Consider the following 16,071-nt stretch of genomic DNA (forward strand, 5'->3'; position numbering starts at 1 on the left):
AAAAAATTGCTGATTTATTATTTAATAAAGGACATTTCATCGTCATAATTTTTCTTCATTTTTTGAAATCATGATAAATATCGTACTATGAACTTATTGCGATATCACACCGTGAGTTGTTGGTATCATTACATCCCTACAAAGCAAGCCTACATATTATTTAAGAAATTTCTGACAGGTTGCCTTGATTGTAGCTGGTAGCTTTTAATTCAATTCAGTTCAATTTATTTTTATATAGCGCCTCCCAACAGAGTCACCATCATACAGAATAATTCAAAAATTGAAAAGGGGAAGTCAAAGAAATTAAAGAAAGAAAGAAAGATGACAACAGAGGAGAGAAACCAAAAACTCCCAAGTAGGGAGAAAAAAAACCTCTGGGGGTCCATGGTCAATTGGCTGCTCAACCCCCCTGGGCACACTAACGTTATAAAAAAAAAAAAAAAGTGTGGGCTTGATTACTAAAAGCAAGTGTGAACTATAGTCAAGTTCAAAGCCGTAGTCCATCAATGAGTCAGTTCTTCATGCCGGCCTGTGTAGGGTGTCAAATCGCTGGCCGTCCCCACAATGTTACAGTTTGTAAGTCAGATCCACAGTGACACCTTTCCGTGGGACTGAAGCAGAAATCCAGCTCAATTGGTGCCCACCGCAGGCACCATTTGGACATGTGGAAAAGCAGAGAAAATTACACATTGTTAGCCCTACTTGAGTGATGCTTATTACCTTTATTTTCCTTTTTCCCTAGCATTATAAGAGCAATCCAAGTGCCAGATACATTCCACGCACGACATTCTGCCATTTCAAGAACATATGTTTATCGCTTAGCCACAAAAGTCAGTCATCATACTCAATTGCCCATGACAGACAAGAACCTCTGCTGGTCCTTATCAGACATGTGAGTGACACTTGCCTCCTCAAAACACTATTAAGAGAAATTGTTATTCTTTTTTTTTTTTTTTGCTTCATCTCTTAACAAGGTGTGTAACAATTTCACAATGCAGTGTTCCTACACAGTATGGACAAATATGGAATTTCATGGGAAAATGAAAGAAAGTTTGTATACATTTTGGTATTTCCAGACTTCTGCAACAAATTGGCCTACTGTGTAAACCCTCTGAAATAGCATATTAATGTTCTTGATGAATTCACCAATGTGAGCTGGTTGGCAGCTCCAGAATGTGCATAGAGCATGCATTGAAGAGAAACATCCCCTATATGGAGTGTGTCCAAATTATGCTGTTCTGGATGAATGAGCAAAAATTCCCATAGACACATTCCAAAATCTTGCGGAAAGCCTTTCCAGAATAGAGGGAGCTGTTATAGCTGCAAAGGGGGAACCAACTTCATATTGATGCCTATTGATTTAGAATGGCATGCCATAAAAATTCCTGTGGGTGTAATGTACAGGTGTCCCAATACTTATGTACATATAGTGCAAGTCTGTAGGGTGCTTGCTTGATGAAACCCCAGCAAAAAATATTGATGTAGGTTATCTTGCAATTTACAACATTCATAATAGGGAAAGTGCTTGGCTGACTGGCCAATCCAAAATTTTGACTGATTAGATAAAGATCTCAAATGTGAACAGAAAGCAAAATGCATGGGGGGGTAGAAGCATTGCTGTCCCAACCAATGGCAGATCGTGGGCAAGGTGAGAAACTGCCAAGGGCGGCATCCTCCTATACCCTGACCACTGATTTTGTTGCTGCCAACCCCAACCCGCCCACCCTTAGTCTCCAACCCCCTGGAAAACTAGTCTGGAAAACTATGGAATTTTAAAATGGAAAGTGTGTAGGAACCCTGGCAATGTGCTCACCTGACAATTGATTATAGAAGTCCAGTTATAAGCATGAACATTGAGTTTTGGTGCTGTTTTAATACCCTGTCTTTATACTCATTGTTTAATCCATAGTTAGGACACAGTGGTTCTTAGTAGGGAAAACAACCGATAAAAATAATTTTATTCCTTATGCCCACTGATAGTGAAACTTGTATTCTGTAATCTCAATCTTATAGACGTAGCTGTTTATGTGTTTGATTTTCCTTCAGGGAACTGGATGTCAAAGCTATGAAGGATGCCAGTACCTTGCTGCTTGGTACTCATGACTTTAGTTCCTTTCGTGCACTCAGCTCTGATGCCTCCTTCAAGAATCCTGTAAAAACACTGCTTTGTGCACAAATTGAACTGAGCCCAGGGTCCTTCTCTCAGAAGCACTTCCACAGGTATGCTACTGGATTTCATTTTTACATGTATACGATGGACACAGCATTTTAGTCGTATACTAATTACTGTACTTTCTATTAGCATCCTAGTTTCTGCATTCCAAAATAGTAGAATCTTAGTTTGCATTAAATATACTAATTTACAATTGCAGGAGCCATCATGCTAGAGGTGAAAATTATTTTTATTGTTTTTATTATATAATTTTTATTGTATTGCCCAGACTGGGGGGGTGGGGGGGACTGGTGTGCTGTCACATGCACTTTTCTTGTTAGTGTTATTTTTTTTTAAAAAAGGATCTGACAAATATTCTTAAAACTTTGCGGTAGGGCTGGGTGATGCATGGAATTTTTATCTTATATCCAATATACACTCACCTAAAGGATTATTAGGAACACCATACTAATACGGTGTTTGACCCCCTTTCGCCTTCAGAACTGCCTTAATTCTACGTGGCATTGATTCAACAAGGTGCCGAAAGCATTCTTTAGAAACGTTGGCCCATATTGATAGGATAGCATCTTGCAGTTGATGGAAATTTGTGGGATGCACATCCAGGGCACGAAGCTCCCGTTCCACCACATCCCAAAGATGCTCTATTGGGTTGAGATCTGGTGACTGTGGGGGCCATTGTAGTACAGTGAACTCATTGTCATGTTCAAGAAACCAATTTGAAATGATTCGAGCTTTGTGACATGGTGCATTATCCTGCTGGAAGTAGCCATCAGAGGATGGGTACATGGTGGTCATAAAGGGATGGACATGGTCAGAAACAATGCTCAGGTAGGCCGTGGCATTTAAACGATGCCCAATTGGCCCTAAGGGGCCTAAGGTGTGCCAAGAAAACATCCCCCACACCATTACACCACCACCACCAGCCTGCACAGTGGTAACAAGGCATGATGGATCCATGTTCTCATTCTGTTTACGCCAAATTCTGACTCTACCATTTGAATGTCTCAACAGAAATCGAGACTCATCAGACCAGGCAACATTTTTCCAGTCTTCAGCTGTCTAATTTTGGTGAGCTCGTGCAAATTGTAGCCTCTTTTTCCTATTTGTAGTGGAGATGAGTGGTACCCGGTGGGGTTTTCTGCTGTTGTAGCCCATCCGCCTCAAGGTTGTGCGTGTTGTGGCTTCACAAATGCTTTGCTGCATACCTCGGTTGTAACGAGTGGTTATTTCAGTCAAAGTTGCTCTTCTATCAGCTTGAATCAGTCGGCCCATTCTCCTCTGACCTCTAGCATCAACAAGGCATTTTCGCCCACAGGACTGCCGCATACTGGATGTTTTTCCCTTTGCACACCATTCTTTGTAAACCCTAGAAATGGTTGTGCGTGAAAATCCCAGTAACTGAGCAGATTGTGAAATACTCAGACCGGCCCGTCTGGCACCAACAACCATGCCACACTCAAAATTGCTTAAATCACCTTTCTTTCCCATTCTGACATTCAGTTTGGAGTTCAGGAGATTGTCTTGACCAGGACCACACCCCTAAATGCATTGAAGCAACTGCCATGTGATTGGTTGATTAGATAATTGCATTAATGAGAAATTGAACAGGTGTTCCTAATAATCCTTTAGGTGAGTGTATATTTTTAAAAGACAAGATTTTAGAGAAGATAAATTAATGATTTCATTTGTTTTTACTTTTCCTTTTTTTAAGTAAACATAAGTCAGATGAAAAATAATGTTTGACAATATAGTTAACAAAAAATATCCAATAAGTTTTAATGGTTTTCCAATGTGAGACAAAAAAAATGATCATATCAGTGGGACTGTACTATGTCAGCAGCTGGTGCTTGGAGTCTTTTTGTATGTCAGCCATTGGCTCTTTATTGTGTTTCTCATGTTCTTTAGTATAGGCTTTATCCTAAATAGACAGTGGTTATGATATAATTGAGAGCAGAGCCTTTAGCCACAATTTTATGCCAGATAAGGGTCAGGTATGGGACAAAGCATTACCAATGCTCGAACAGACTCAGGTGACATCTTGCAGATTTACATATACAACATAGTGAAATGAAAACCTGGTACACTCATGCAGTATATAGACTAAGACCAGGGGTCACCTTTTTGAAACTGGGAGCTACTTCATGGGTACTGAGCCCTATGAAGGGCTACCAGTTTGATACATTCTTCTTAAATCATGTATAATAAACATGTTTTAAATGCTTTCTTTTAGATATTGCCATTTTCAAATCTATATAAATGCAAATGTGATTAAAGAAGAATATCAACAGGATAAAATTACATTTTAGATGCTGCTCAATGGTGAGTTGTGCTATTTTTAGAACAGTCACCGGGGGCAACTCATGTGGTCCTCGGGGGAGCACTGGTGCCCATGGGCACCATGATGGTGACCCCTCCTATAGACTGTAGTCAGAATGATCTTCCATGTTAAGACTAGTTCTGGTTCAAATTTTTTTGAGAATATTTATTTGACATCAGGCCAGAATTTTACGCCAGGTGAGGGCTAGGTACGACACAAAGCATGTTACCAATACTGAAATATATGACTGTCAGCCAAAGTCATCTGACACGCAAAATGCCAACTGTCAGCCAGAATCGTTTGCTGTGCTCAGAACGGTTCTAGCCCACTCGAAAAATGCCGACAGTCAGCCAGAATCGCTCGCCGCACTCAGAACGGTTTTGGCCCAGATGAAAAATGCTGACAGTCAGCCAGAATCACTTGCCGTGCTAGGCCCACAATCGACCCGCAATCTTTTGCCGTTGCTGACAGTGAACCGAATGTGCCACAACTCAGCGAGAATCGGCCCACATGTGCTTGCTAACTGGGCAGCAGTGCCGGCTTGACACCAGATCTGGACCAGACCTGCCTTCTATGTGCCTGGGCCACATAGACCAAACCACAATCGGGCCACATCTGGCATGCCATAATGTAAACAGTGCCATCATTGCCAGACCTGGCCCATATCTGGTTGACATACCACTTGCCATGCCAGAACTCAGCCAGCAGTGCCGGCTTTACGCCAGATCCGGGCCAGACCTGTCTGCTATGTGGGCCCCTTTCTGATTGTTTGCGGCATCTGGAATAAGGGATTGACCGGAGAAGAAAAGGTGAGCGCTACCATTAGTCCTGTGTCCTGCCAACAGTAAAGCATCCTGAGACCATGTGTGGAGTTGCTTGTCAGCCATGGGAATGGGCTCACTCACAATTTTGCCTAAGACCATCAATGAATAAAGAATGGTACCAAAATGCTCCTCTGAGAACAACTTCTCCCAACCATCCACTGTGCCATAAGGCAAAAGTGATAACTAAGTGGCTCGGGGAACAAAACATCAACATTTTCGGTCCATGGCCAGGAAACTCCCCAGACCTTAATCCTGTTGAGAACTTGTGGTCAATCCTCAACAGGCGGGTGGACAAACAAATTCTGACAAACTCCAAGTATTGATTATGCAAGAATGGGCTGCTGTCAGTCAGGACTTGGCCCAGGAGTTGGTTGACAGCATGCCAGGGCGAATTGCAGAGGTCTGGAAAAAGAAGGGCCAATACTGCAAATATTGCCTCTTTGCATAAACTTAATGTAATTGTCAATAAAATCCTTTGACACTTATGAAATGTTTGTAATTATACTTCAGTATACCATAGAAACATGACAAAAAGATCTACAAACACTGAAGCAGCAAACTTTGAAAATCAATATTTGTGTCATTCTCAAAACTTTCAGCCATGACTGTACAACCTTTTGCCAGGGACTGTCTACAAAAGCTCAAAAATCTTGGCTAGAAACATTTCTAATGATTTTTTTAAAAATTTCACAGCACCTCTGAAAATACAACAACAAAAAAATTATTTTTGTATAGCGCAATATCACAACATTACATCGTCTCAAAGCGCTTTACAGCATCCCCACCCAAAGCCCCCAGTGAGTAAGCCATAGGCGACAGTGGCAAGGAAAAACTCCCTAGAAGGAAGAAACCTTGGGAGGGACCAGACTCAAAGGGGGAACCCATCCTCCAGGGACCAGCAGGGAGAGTCAGATACAGTAAATTTTGAGACACAAAAGGGGAGCAGGGGGGAGATGGCAAGCCGGTGCCAACGCTCCATCCAATCGGCAGGCAGCGGGTCATATTTGGAAGATGACACAGGCAGAACGGCAAACTGGATGCACAGACATCATTGGTAGAGGCGACGTCACATGCAGCAGGGTGTGCTGGACATCTTGATAGAGTGAGAATAGGCTTTTGAAAAGTGTATGTTTAAAGTTGATTTAAATAAAAAATAGAAAAATGACAAAAAGTTTCAGATTATTGATTCTGGATTTGTGTTGGATAAAAGCATTTGTAGCAATTTAGGATAAATGTTTTTTAGATGAAATATTTAAAAATGTCAAGGCATGTCAGACTACCTCATAAGTGACTGAGAGGCCTCGGACTCCAGAGGGTTAAACGGTGTTCTATTTCAAGAATAAGCAAATACAAACATACACAGAATTCATTCTTAATTGCACTTAGGCAAAAATTGCCAGCTCTATTACACTACTGACAACATGCAATGTTTTTACAAGAATAGATAACACTGAAAGATTCAGTATACATTATTGGCAAGCTATTACCAAGTTAGCAGACAAGCCATAACATTTTCCCCACGTCATGCATTGTCCTCTTAGATGGGTGAAAAATTTCCTGAGTGCTGTCACCGTCTTCTGCTATGTTTTCACCACAAAATGAATCCATGTTGCATGCTGCACCTGCACACCTGTATTTGGGCTAACTTTGGTTTGTATCTGTTACTAAGTTTGGTTTACTTTTTCAAAGTGCGATAACCACAGTGTCAAGGATAATTATAATTTGACACGGTAAATTTAACCGTCAGAAAATTTAACTGTTTACCGCGAAACCAGTAACCGGTCCATACCTAACTCGCACTATTTGATGCATATCATACCCAAGCATGTTTCACCACTTTGTTTGATTAATGTGATTGTTTAAACCTTGTCCAGGCCCAACTTAAGTGGTGGACTCGGGCATGATACACTTCCATTAGGATCCCTAACTGATGCTGTGCATGGAACACTAGGGTTGTTCAAAAAAACATAACCACCTCACCAGGACACAACACTGAGGGAGAAGCTGAGCAGCCATGGTGTGCTACAGATCTCTGGCCATGAGACGGCGACCCTACCTGATCAAGCTGCCCAGGGGAAGAGATGTCGCAAGTGGTGTGAGAGGAAGCAGGAGCGTGGCAAGCAAGCTGGCGTTGACAACAGGTTGAGATCCAACCTGACTAGACCTGCTGTCCCCTCTGTCCTTGTCTGCTCTCTGGACCACAAGCTGGACTACATAAAACTGCAATGGGCCACCCAGTGTGAAATGAATGACTGCTGCTTTTTTATTTTTACAGAAGTGTGGCTACATAACAACATCCCCGACACTGCCATTCAGCTCGCTGGACTGAGTGCGTTCCATGCGGATAGTTATCACAAGCTACTGCTCGCAGATGGTGGAGTTTATAATGCTGCTCTGCCATCCTTTCTACCTGCTGTGGGAGTTTACTGCTGTGATCATTGGGGCTATTTACATTCCGCCTGGTGGTAACACAAAGGAGGTGCTGTGCGAGCTTTACGGAGTGGTTAACGAGCTGCAAACTGCACACCCAGACAGTTTTTTCATTGTGCCTGGGGATTTAAATCACATAAACCTAAAGACAGTTAAACCAGCATGTGAATTTTCCTAACAGAGGGGAGAATAAATTGGACCTTTTTTACACTAACTCCCACTAGGCTTACAAATCCATACCCCACTCCCACCTAGGCTTATCAGACCACATCTCTGTTATGCTAATGCCAGCATACAGACCAATGCTGATACAGTACATCCCAGATCACTTCACAGGCACATCAGGGACTGGCCAGAGGGTGCAGTCTCAGCCCTGCAGGACTGTTTTGAGCACGCAGACTGGAACATGTTCAAGGAGGCTGCCACCTATGGTCAGCACACTGACCTGGAGGAGTATCTTCTGTCACTGGCTACATCAATAAATGTATAGAGGATGTAACTACCTCCAAAATTGTCACCAATCAGGCAAACCAAAAACCTTGTATGACAGCCAAAGTGTGTGCGCCCAAAGAGACCTCGTGATACTGCCTTCAAGTCAGGAGACAAAGTAACCTTCAGGACAGAGAGGGCAAACCTGCCCCAGGACATCAGAGAAACAAAACGCATGTTTGGGTGCAGGATTCACAGCCACTTCACTGACACCAGTGACACAAGGCACTTGTGGCAGAGCAAAAAGACCATCACTGATTACAAGACCACTCCACAGCCCGCAGACAGTGATGACTTCCTCACTGATGCGCCAAATGACTTTTATGCAAGGTTTGATACAACAAACAACACACCTACTAGGAAGACCATCCCCCCAGTTTGATCACCAGGTGCTGTGTCTGTCCACAGTTGATGTCAAGAGAACTCTGTCCAGGGTGAACCTAGTCAAAGCTGCAAGACCAGACAACATTCCTGGTCACATGCTAAGGGAGTGGGGGGACCAGCTAGCAGATGTCCTAACGGACATTTTCACCATCTCCCTAGGCCAGGCAGTTGTCCGAAGATGCTTCAGGGCCACCAACATCACTCCTGTGCCAAAAAAGACTACCATCACATGTCTCAACGACTAATAGCACTGCCTAATAGCACTCACACCTATCATCATGAAGTGCTTTGAGAAACTAGTCATGAGGCACTTGAAAACTGGACTGTCTGACTAACACAATCCCCTTCAGTTCGCTTACCTCCCAATCCGCTCAATGGAAGATGCCATATAATTTGCCCTGCACCTTGCTCTCACCCACCTAGACAAAAACCACTCATATGTTAGAATGCTGTTTATGGACTTCATCATTCAACACCACCATGCCACAGCAGCTAATTGGGAAGTTGAGACTGCTGGGCTTCAATACCTCCTTGTGCAACTGGGTCCTGGACTTTCTGACTGAGTGCCCCCAGTCAGTATGCATCAGCCACACGATTCCCAGGACCATCACACTAAACACCGGTACCCCACTAGACTGTGTGCTCAGCCCGCTCCTCTTCACCTTGCTGACTCATAACTGTACTGCACAGCATTATTAAGTTAGCTGATAATACCACAGTGGTGGGCCTCATCAGCAACGGTGATGAGCTTACAGGAAAGAAGTGGAGCAATTAGCGGACTGGTGTACAGGCAACGAAATGTTTCTGAACGTGGACAAGATGAAAGAAATGATTGTTGACTTCAGGAAGTCCACTCCCTACTATACATCAAGGGCTCAGAGGTAGAGATGGTCAGGAGCACCAAATTTCTTGGTGTTCACCTGATGGATGATCTCACCTGCACCCTCAACACCACCTCTCTGGCTAAGAAGGCACAACAATGGCTGCATTTCTTATAGTGGCTGAAGAACCACATTCTACAGGGGAACCATTGAGAGTATGCTGACCAGCAGTATCACTACCTGGTTTGTCAACTGCAAAGTCCATGCCTGCAAGTCCCTGCAGAGAACAGTGAATACAGTAGAAAAAAATCACTGGGAGCTCTCTCCTCTCCATCCAAGACATCTTTCACAAGCAATGCATCCACAGGCCCTGATCATTGTGAAAGAACTTGAGATGGTGGAATTAGTACAGGATTGTTTTTTTACTCAGTTTGTTAATACCCCTACCAGGGGAGAAGCCCTTCTTGATCTAGTTTTCTCTAATAACCAGGATAGGATTGGAAAATTAGAGGTTTTAGAACCATTGGACAGTAGTGATCATAACATGGTTAAATTCGAGGTTAATTTTAGTGTCAGAAGAGCAAAGTCGAAATGAAAAGTATACAATGTTAGGAAGGCTAACTTTAATGGTATGAGATGGAAACTAGAAACTGTAAACTGGACGGAGTTAAATAGCAAAACAGTTGAAGAGGCATGGGAATTTTTTAAAAGCACATTGTTGCAAGTGCAAGAGGACTTCATACCTGTTTCCAGCAAAACTAAATCTAGGAAACAAGAACCAATGTGGTTTACTAAGGAAATTAAGAATAAAATCAGGAGGAAAAGGGCTCTGTTCCACAAATAGAAAATAACTAACGATTTCAAAATTAAGCGGGAGTATCTAAGTCTACAGGTAGAGTTAAAAAATAACATTAGACTGTCCAAGAGGGATGTAGAAAGAAAAATTGCATTGGAGGCTAAGGATAACAATAAAAGTTTCTTCCAATACTTTAACTCCAAAAGAGCTCTAAAAGCTGAAATCACTAATTTGCAGGATAGTAAGGGCCTTATAATTGAAAATGAAATTGATATAGTAAATGAGTTTAATGATTATTGTTCACGGGTGTTCACAGTAGAAAACACAAGTAACTTACCACCAATTACAGTAGTACGAATACAGTGTCGTCTATGACTAATATATGTATAACTGAGGCTGATGTGGTACTAAGCCTAGCTAAACTCAAAATAAATAAATCACAGGGCCCTGATTGCATCTTACCTGTTGTATTTGCTGGCGGGTGAGCGGGGAAGCAGGTGAGTCAAGCCGGTAAGACGGGCAAACGGGGTTTATTAGGCAATCGATAGGACAGCAGCAAATGAACATCAAGACATGACAATGATGGATCTGACGAGACGTACTCAGACGCGGACTAAATACACAAGACTAGCCAGAAATAACAGGACACAGGTGATCACAATCAGGAATTGACACGAGGTAATGAGGGGGCGTGGCACACACAAGGATCGTACGGAGCTGGGCGTGACAGAACCCCCCTCCCAAAGGCGCGCACACCGGGCGCGCCCGAGGAGAGGCGACGGACGAGACGAGACCGGGGAACAGGACCTGGAAGACAAAAGCAAAAAACATTAACGAGGGACCGGAAACAGAACAGAAACACAGAACAAGGACAAGGACAGGAACCAAGACAGAACCCGACAAAGAACAAGAAAGGCAGACAGAGAAGGGAGACACAGAGGGAACACCCACAGGCGACACGAAGGGGCCAGGAGTGAACAGAGGAGGAACAGAAGGACGAGGAGCAGAGACAGGCAGAACGAAGGGACCAGGAGCAGACAGGGGAGACCAGACAGGAACAGACGGAGGATAAAGGGGAGCCCGGGGGAACCCAGGTGGGCGAGGGAAGGCAGCCGCAGGGGCCACAGGCGAATGGGAGGATGGAGCCTGAGGGGACCACACAGGGGGCAAGGAGACAGACGGAGGGACCGACAAAGGAAACGAGGAGGGAACAACGGTGCAGGCAGGCAGTAGGGGGAAGCCGCGGCAGGAGAAGGCGCAGCCGGAGCCAGGGAAGGCGCCGTCCGAGGCCCAGCCGGAGCAGGGGGGCCCAGAGGCGGGCGACGAGGCGCCGACGGAGGGACCGCAGGTGGGCGACGAGGCACTGGAGAGGGACCCGGTGGCGAAAGCCGAACCGGCGCCGCAGGACCCGCAGGCAGCCACCAAGCCACAGCCAGGGGACGCACGGACGAGCCAGGGGGCAGGGTGGGCGGGACCCAGGCCCGACGTTTGTGTGCCCTCCCCTTACGAGACACGGAAAGGCGGGGTCCTAGGAGGTGTCAGCCTCGCCGAGGCAAGGGCGAGGGAGTCATGAGGGAGGTCCCCGAGGGGTCCCATTCGAGCTCCTCCTCCACCAAGGGGACTGGGACCAGGGCTTGGGGAACTGCAGTCAGGGCCTCCAGTGAGGCAGCAGGCGTGGCCACAGGCGGTGCAGCCAGGGTTGCAGGCGGTGCAGCAAGAGCCGCGGGCGTGGGCGGTGCAGCCAGAGCCGCGGGCGCGGACGGTGCAGCCAGAGCCGCGGGCGCGGACGGGCGAGCCGGACTGGACGGGCAGGACAGAGGAGCCGGGCTGGACGGGCAGGACAGGAGAGCCGGGCTGGACAGGCGGTGCCGTGGGAAGAGCGGTGGCCTCAGGAGGTGCCGTGGGAAGAGCAGCGGCCTCAGGAGGTGCCGTGGGGGGAGCGGCACCTTAAAAACAACCACTGTTGTTCCTAATTTACATTAATGATATTAATGATAATGATATTAATGACATTAATTACATTAATGATATTGACACCAATACATACAGTAAACTGGTTAAATTTGCAGATGACACCAAGGTGGGTGGTGTAGCACAAGGTTTCTCAACCCAGTCCTCGGGGACCACCAGACGGTCCACGTTTTTGCTCTCTCCCAATTGGCAGGGAATTGGGAGAGAGCAAAAACATGGACCGTCTGGTGGTCCCCGAGGACCGGGTTGAGAAACCCTGGTGTAGCAGATACTGATGTAGCAGCAGAGAGGCTACAACGGGATCTGGATTTAATTAGCGACTGGGCTGATACTTAGCAGATGAAATTTAACACAGATAAATGTAAGGTAATCCATGCAGGGAGCAGAAATATAAAGTACAGATATTTTATGGGTTCCACTGAAATAAAGGTAGCTGATTACGAGAAAGATTTCTGTGTGTATGTTGATGCTTCCATGTCCCACTCTCGCCAGTGTGGGGAAGCAATAAAAATGGCCAATAGAATGTTGGGTTATATCTCTAGGTGTGTAGAGTTTAAGTCAAGGGAGGTGATGTTACATTTATATAATTCCTTGATAAGACCCCACCTAGAATATTGTGCGCAGGTTTGGTCACCATACCTTAAGAAGTACATTGCTGCCTTAGAAAAGGTGCAACGGAGGGCTACGAGAATGATTCCTGGTCTTAGAGGAATGTCTTATGAGGAGAGGTTAGCTGAGCTGAATCTGTTTAGCCTTGAGCAAAGGAGACTAAGGGGGGACATGATCCAGGTCTATAAGATTCTAACGGGTCTGGATGCTGTTCAGCCAAATGGCTATTTCAATATTAGTTTAAATACTAGAACTCGTGGCCATAAGTGGAAATTAGCGGGAGAACATTTTAAAACAAATTTGAGGAAGCACTTTACACAGCGTGTAGTTAGAGTATGGAATAGTCTTCCTGCTAGTGTAGCGGAAGCTAAAACCCTGGGTTCCTTTAAATCAGAGCTAGATAAGATTTTAACAACTCTGAGCTATTAGTTAAGTTCTCCCCAAACAAGCTTGATGGGCCGAATGGCCCCCTCTTGTTTGTAAATTTCTTATGTTCTTATGGATGATTAACCAAATAAAGCAGCACAACATTACAGTAACTAACAATAAATAAACCACTAACTTATGTGTACTATTAGAGCATTTATGTAATTTATTTAAACTTTATTTTACCAGGTAAATTAACTGAAAATCAGTTCTCAGTGCTTTACGTGATATTTGGGAGAAATGGCAGATTACGCATCGGAACTGCCTGGGATACAAACGTCATGCGTGTAACTAAACTCTTCAGCCAATAGGGCAAAGGTGTGTCGTCACGGAACGGAACATTCTGTGAACATAAGAACATAAGAAATTTACAAACGAGAGGGGGCCATTCAAGTAAGAATTGCATTGTAGTATGACTCATTTCCTGGCGCATACAATTTATATTAGGTCAGCGTTCACGGTTCGACTTCTGATATTCAGATCGCGTTCTAGGTCAAACTGGTTTGTTCGACTTTCAAGAAATTCGAGTTCTATTGAGTTTGAGAACCAAGGTACCACTGTAAATTTATTTGCTGAAATATTTGTATGGTAATACACAAATATATACATTAATCTCTAAGCCCATGTCTTAATAATAATGCATTTCTCCCATTCAAAATATATTCTTCTGTTGTTTTTTAATGAATAAAAACTATGCCTTGTGCTCATTTGGTTGCTATTTACATATCAGGTATTTAATGAATTTGCCTTTTATTTTAATGCGTAAGCTACACAGCCTTACATTACTGTTCTGCTTTACATTACATTGCAATGCAAACACAACAACCAATCAATCAATCATCAATCTATCCTCTTCGTCTTCAACATAAGGCTTCAATGAGCTCTCTCCATTGCATGCGGTCCTTAGCCGATAGTTCCCTTTGCTGTCAGTTTATATTAGATGCCATGTCCTGTTGCCTTTTAATGTTTAGAAATATGGGAGGCCCCCCCCCTGGTGGGGGCTAGATTGTGAGGCCCAAAAAATATGTGACAAGTCACTTCTCATATTTTATTGCTACGAACCTTGATAAAAGATCAAATACAGTAAACAGTAATAGTAACTGATGGTTATTCTCTTTACAAAGTTAAGCCACTTTCCTGGTCACCATTGTCTTTGCTGTTGCTAAGCACCATTGCTTCAGTTTTGGTGCTGTTTGTCTCTAAATTTGAAAAGATGCAGATCTTCATCCTGCAATGTGCTTGCAAAGTTTGGAAAAGATGAGACAAATAATTTTTGCGTTAACATGCTGACAAGATCCAGTGTAGGAACTACCATTCTTTTTGCTATCACTATGCAGCGCTGCTTCAGTTGCAGTGTGTCTCAAAATTTGATCAAGCTCAGATCTTCACCCTTACAACATGTCTGTAAATGATCTAATACTTTTTGAGTCATTGTGCTAATGGGATCAAATGATGGAAACTACCCCTCTTTTTTGCTATCACTATGCAGCACTGTTTCAGTTTTGGGGCGATCCATCTCAAAATTTGATCATTTCCAGTTTGTCATCCCTACAGTATGCCTGAAAGGTTTGAAAATGATCTGTACAATACTTTTAGAGTGACTGTCTTTACAAGACCAAGTGTTTTCTACAGCTGCAGTTTCCTTACTTTACTGCAACACAGCACTATTGCTTCATTTTTGGGGCAGTTTATCTGAAAATGAAATCAGGTGTAAATCTCCTTCCATATAATGATTATAATGATATAATAAGATTCATCAAATACGTTTTGATTTATCACATTCATAAGGTCAAATTGTTCAATTGTTCTCTGCTTTCATTCTTCCCTTTACTGCCACTGATCATCATTACTTCTATTTTGGGGTGATCTGTCACGCAATTTAATCATCTCCAGTTTGGCACTCATACAATGTTTGAAAAAGATCTGTCAAAAACTTTTTGAGTTATCATCTTAACAGAAACAAATGTCAAAAATGCCCCCTTTTTTGCTATCACTATGTAGCGCTGCTTCAACTGTGGGGCAGTCTGACTGAAATCCTAGTTTGTCACCTATACAATGCCTCTACAAAGATCCAACAAATTGTGCTAACAAGAAAGTGGAAAACGTATTTCTCATCTGCAAAATACAGTAAGTGTTGTCGGTTTGTCTGTCCCAACTACATTAAAATATTTTACTTCTTTTACAGGGATGTACAGTACTGGGAACTTACTTTCAAAAGTAGATCTTTCTTATACAAGCAGGTAACGTTTGGTTGTTTCTATGCGTTTAGACTTTTGAGGAGTTCAGTGATATTTTATGGATAGTATAATCAATGCATAACATACATTACTGTGACTTCACTAGCCATGTACAATAATTAGTGTTTACATCTTATTCATTTTAGTTTTTGCTTATTCCAATAAAGGTTCGTAGAATGACTGGAGCATTAGTGGCTGTTGGACAAGGAAAACTCTCTGTCTCAGACCTCCAGGCATTGCTAGAGGCCAAGGACTCTCGGGCTTATCCTCAAAATATAGCTGCCCCTCCTGATGGCCTTTTTCTAACCAATGTGGAATACAGGCAGTCAGGTAATTAACTGTTACCTCCACCTAATATAGCAATGATACTTTTATAAGATTTTTTTCAAGTGTACAGTCGTCCCTCGGTATTCATGGGGCATCAGTTCTAGGACCATCTTTAGTTTTCTTATAATACCTAATACAATCTAAGTGCTACAGTATGTACGTAGTACTGTATTTTATAGGGAATAATTACAAGAAAAAAAGTCTGTAAATGTTCAGTACAGACGTAACCACCTTAGTACATATAGAAAAGATAATTACACAGAAGGT

The 16,071-nt window shown here is 43.4% G+C and overlaps 1 protein-coding gene across 2 annotated transcripts in view; it reads left to right on the forward strand.

Moving 5' to 3' along the window:
- The window catches only part of pusl1 (pseudouridine synthase like 1), a 63,557-nt gene that overhangs the window by 20,148 nt on the left and 27,338 nt on the right, over positions 1-16,071 (forward strand). For both annotated transcript variants that reach the window (XM_072715746.1, XM_072715747.1), the window contains 4 exons: positions 743-892; positions 2,047-2,220; positions 15,426-15,480; positions 15,645-15,807. In XM_072715746.1, the coding sequence (XP_072571847.1) occupies positions 743-892; positions 2,047-2,220; positions 15,426-15,480; positions 15,645-15,807 (542 nt within the window). The remainder of the gene's footprint in view (positions 1-742; positions 893-2,046; positions 2,221-15,425; positions 15,481-15,644; positions 15,808-16,071) is intronic.

The sequence above is a fragment of the Paramormyrops kingsleyae genome, chromosome 8 (assembly GCF_048594095.1).
Source record: "Paramormyrops kingsleyae isolate MSU_618 chromosome 8, PKINGS_0.4, whole genome shotgun sequence".
Lineage (NCBI taxonomy): Eukaryota > Metazoa > Chordata > Actinopteri > Osteoglossiformes > Mormyridae > Paramormyrops > Paramormyrops kingsleyae.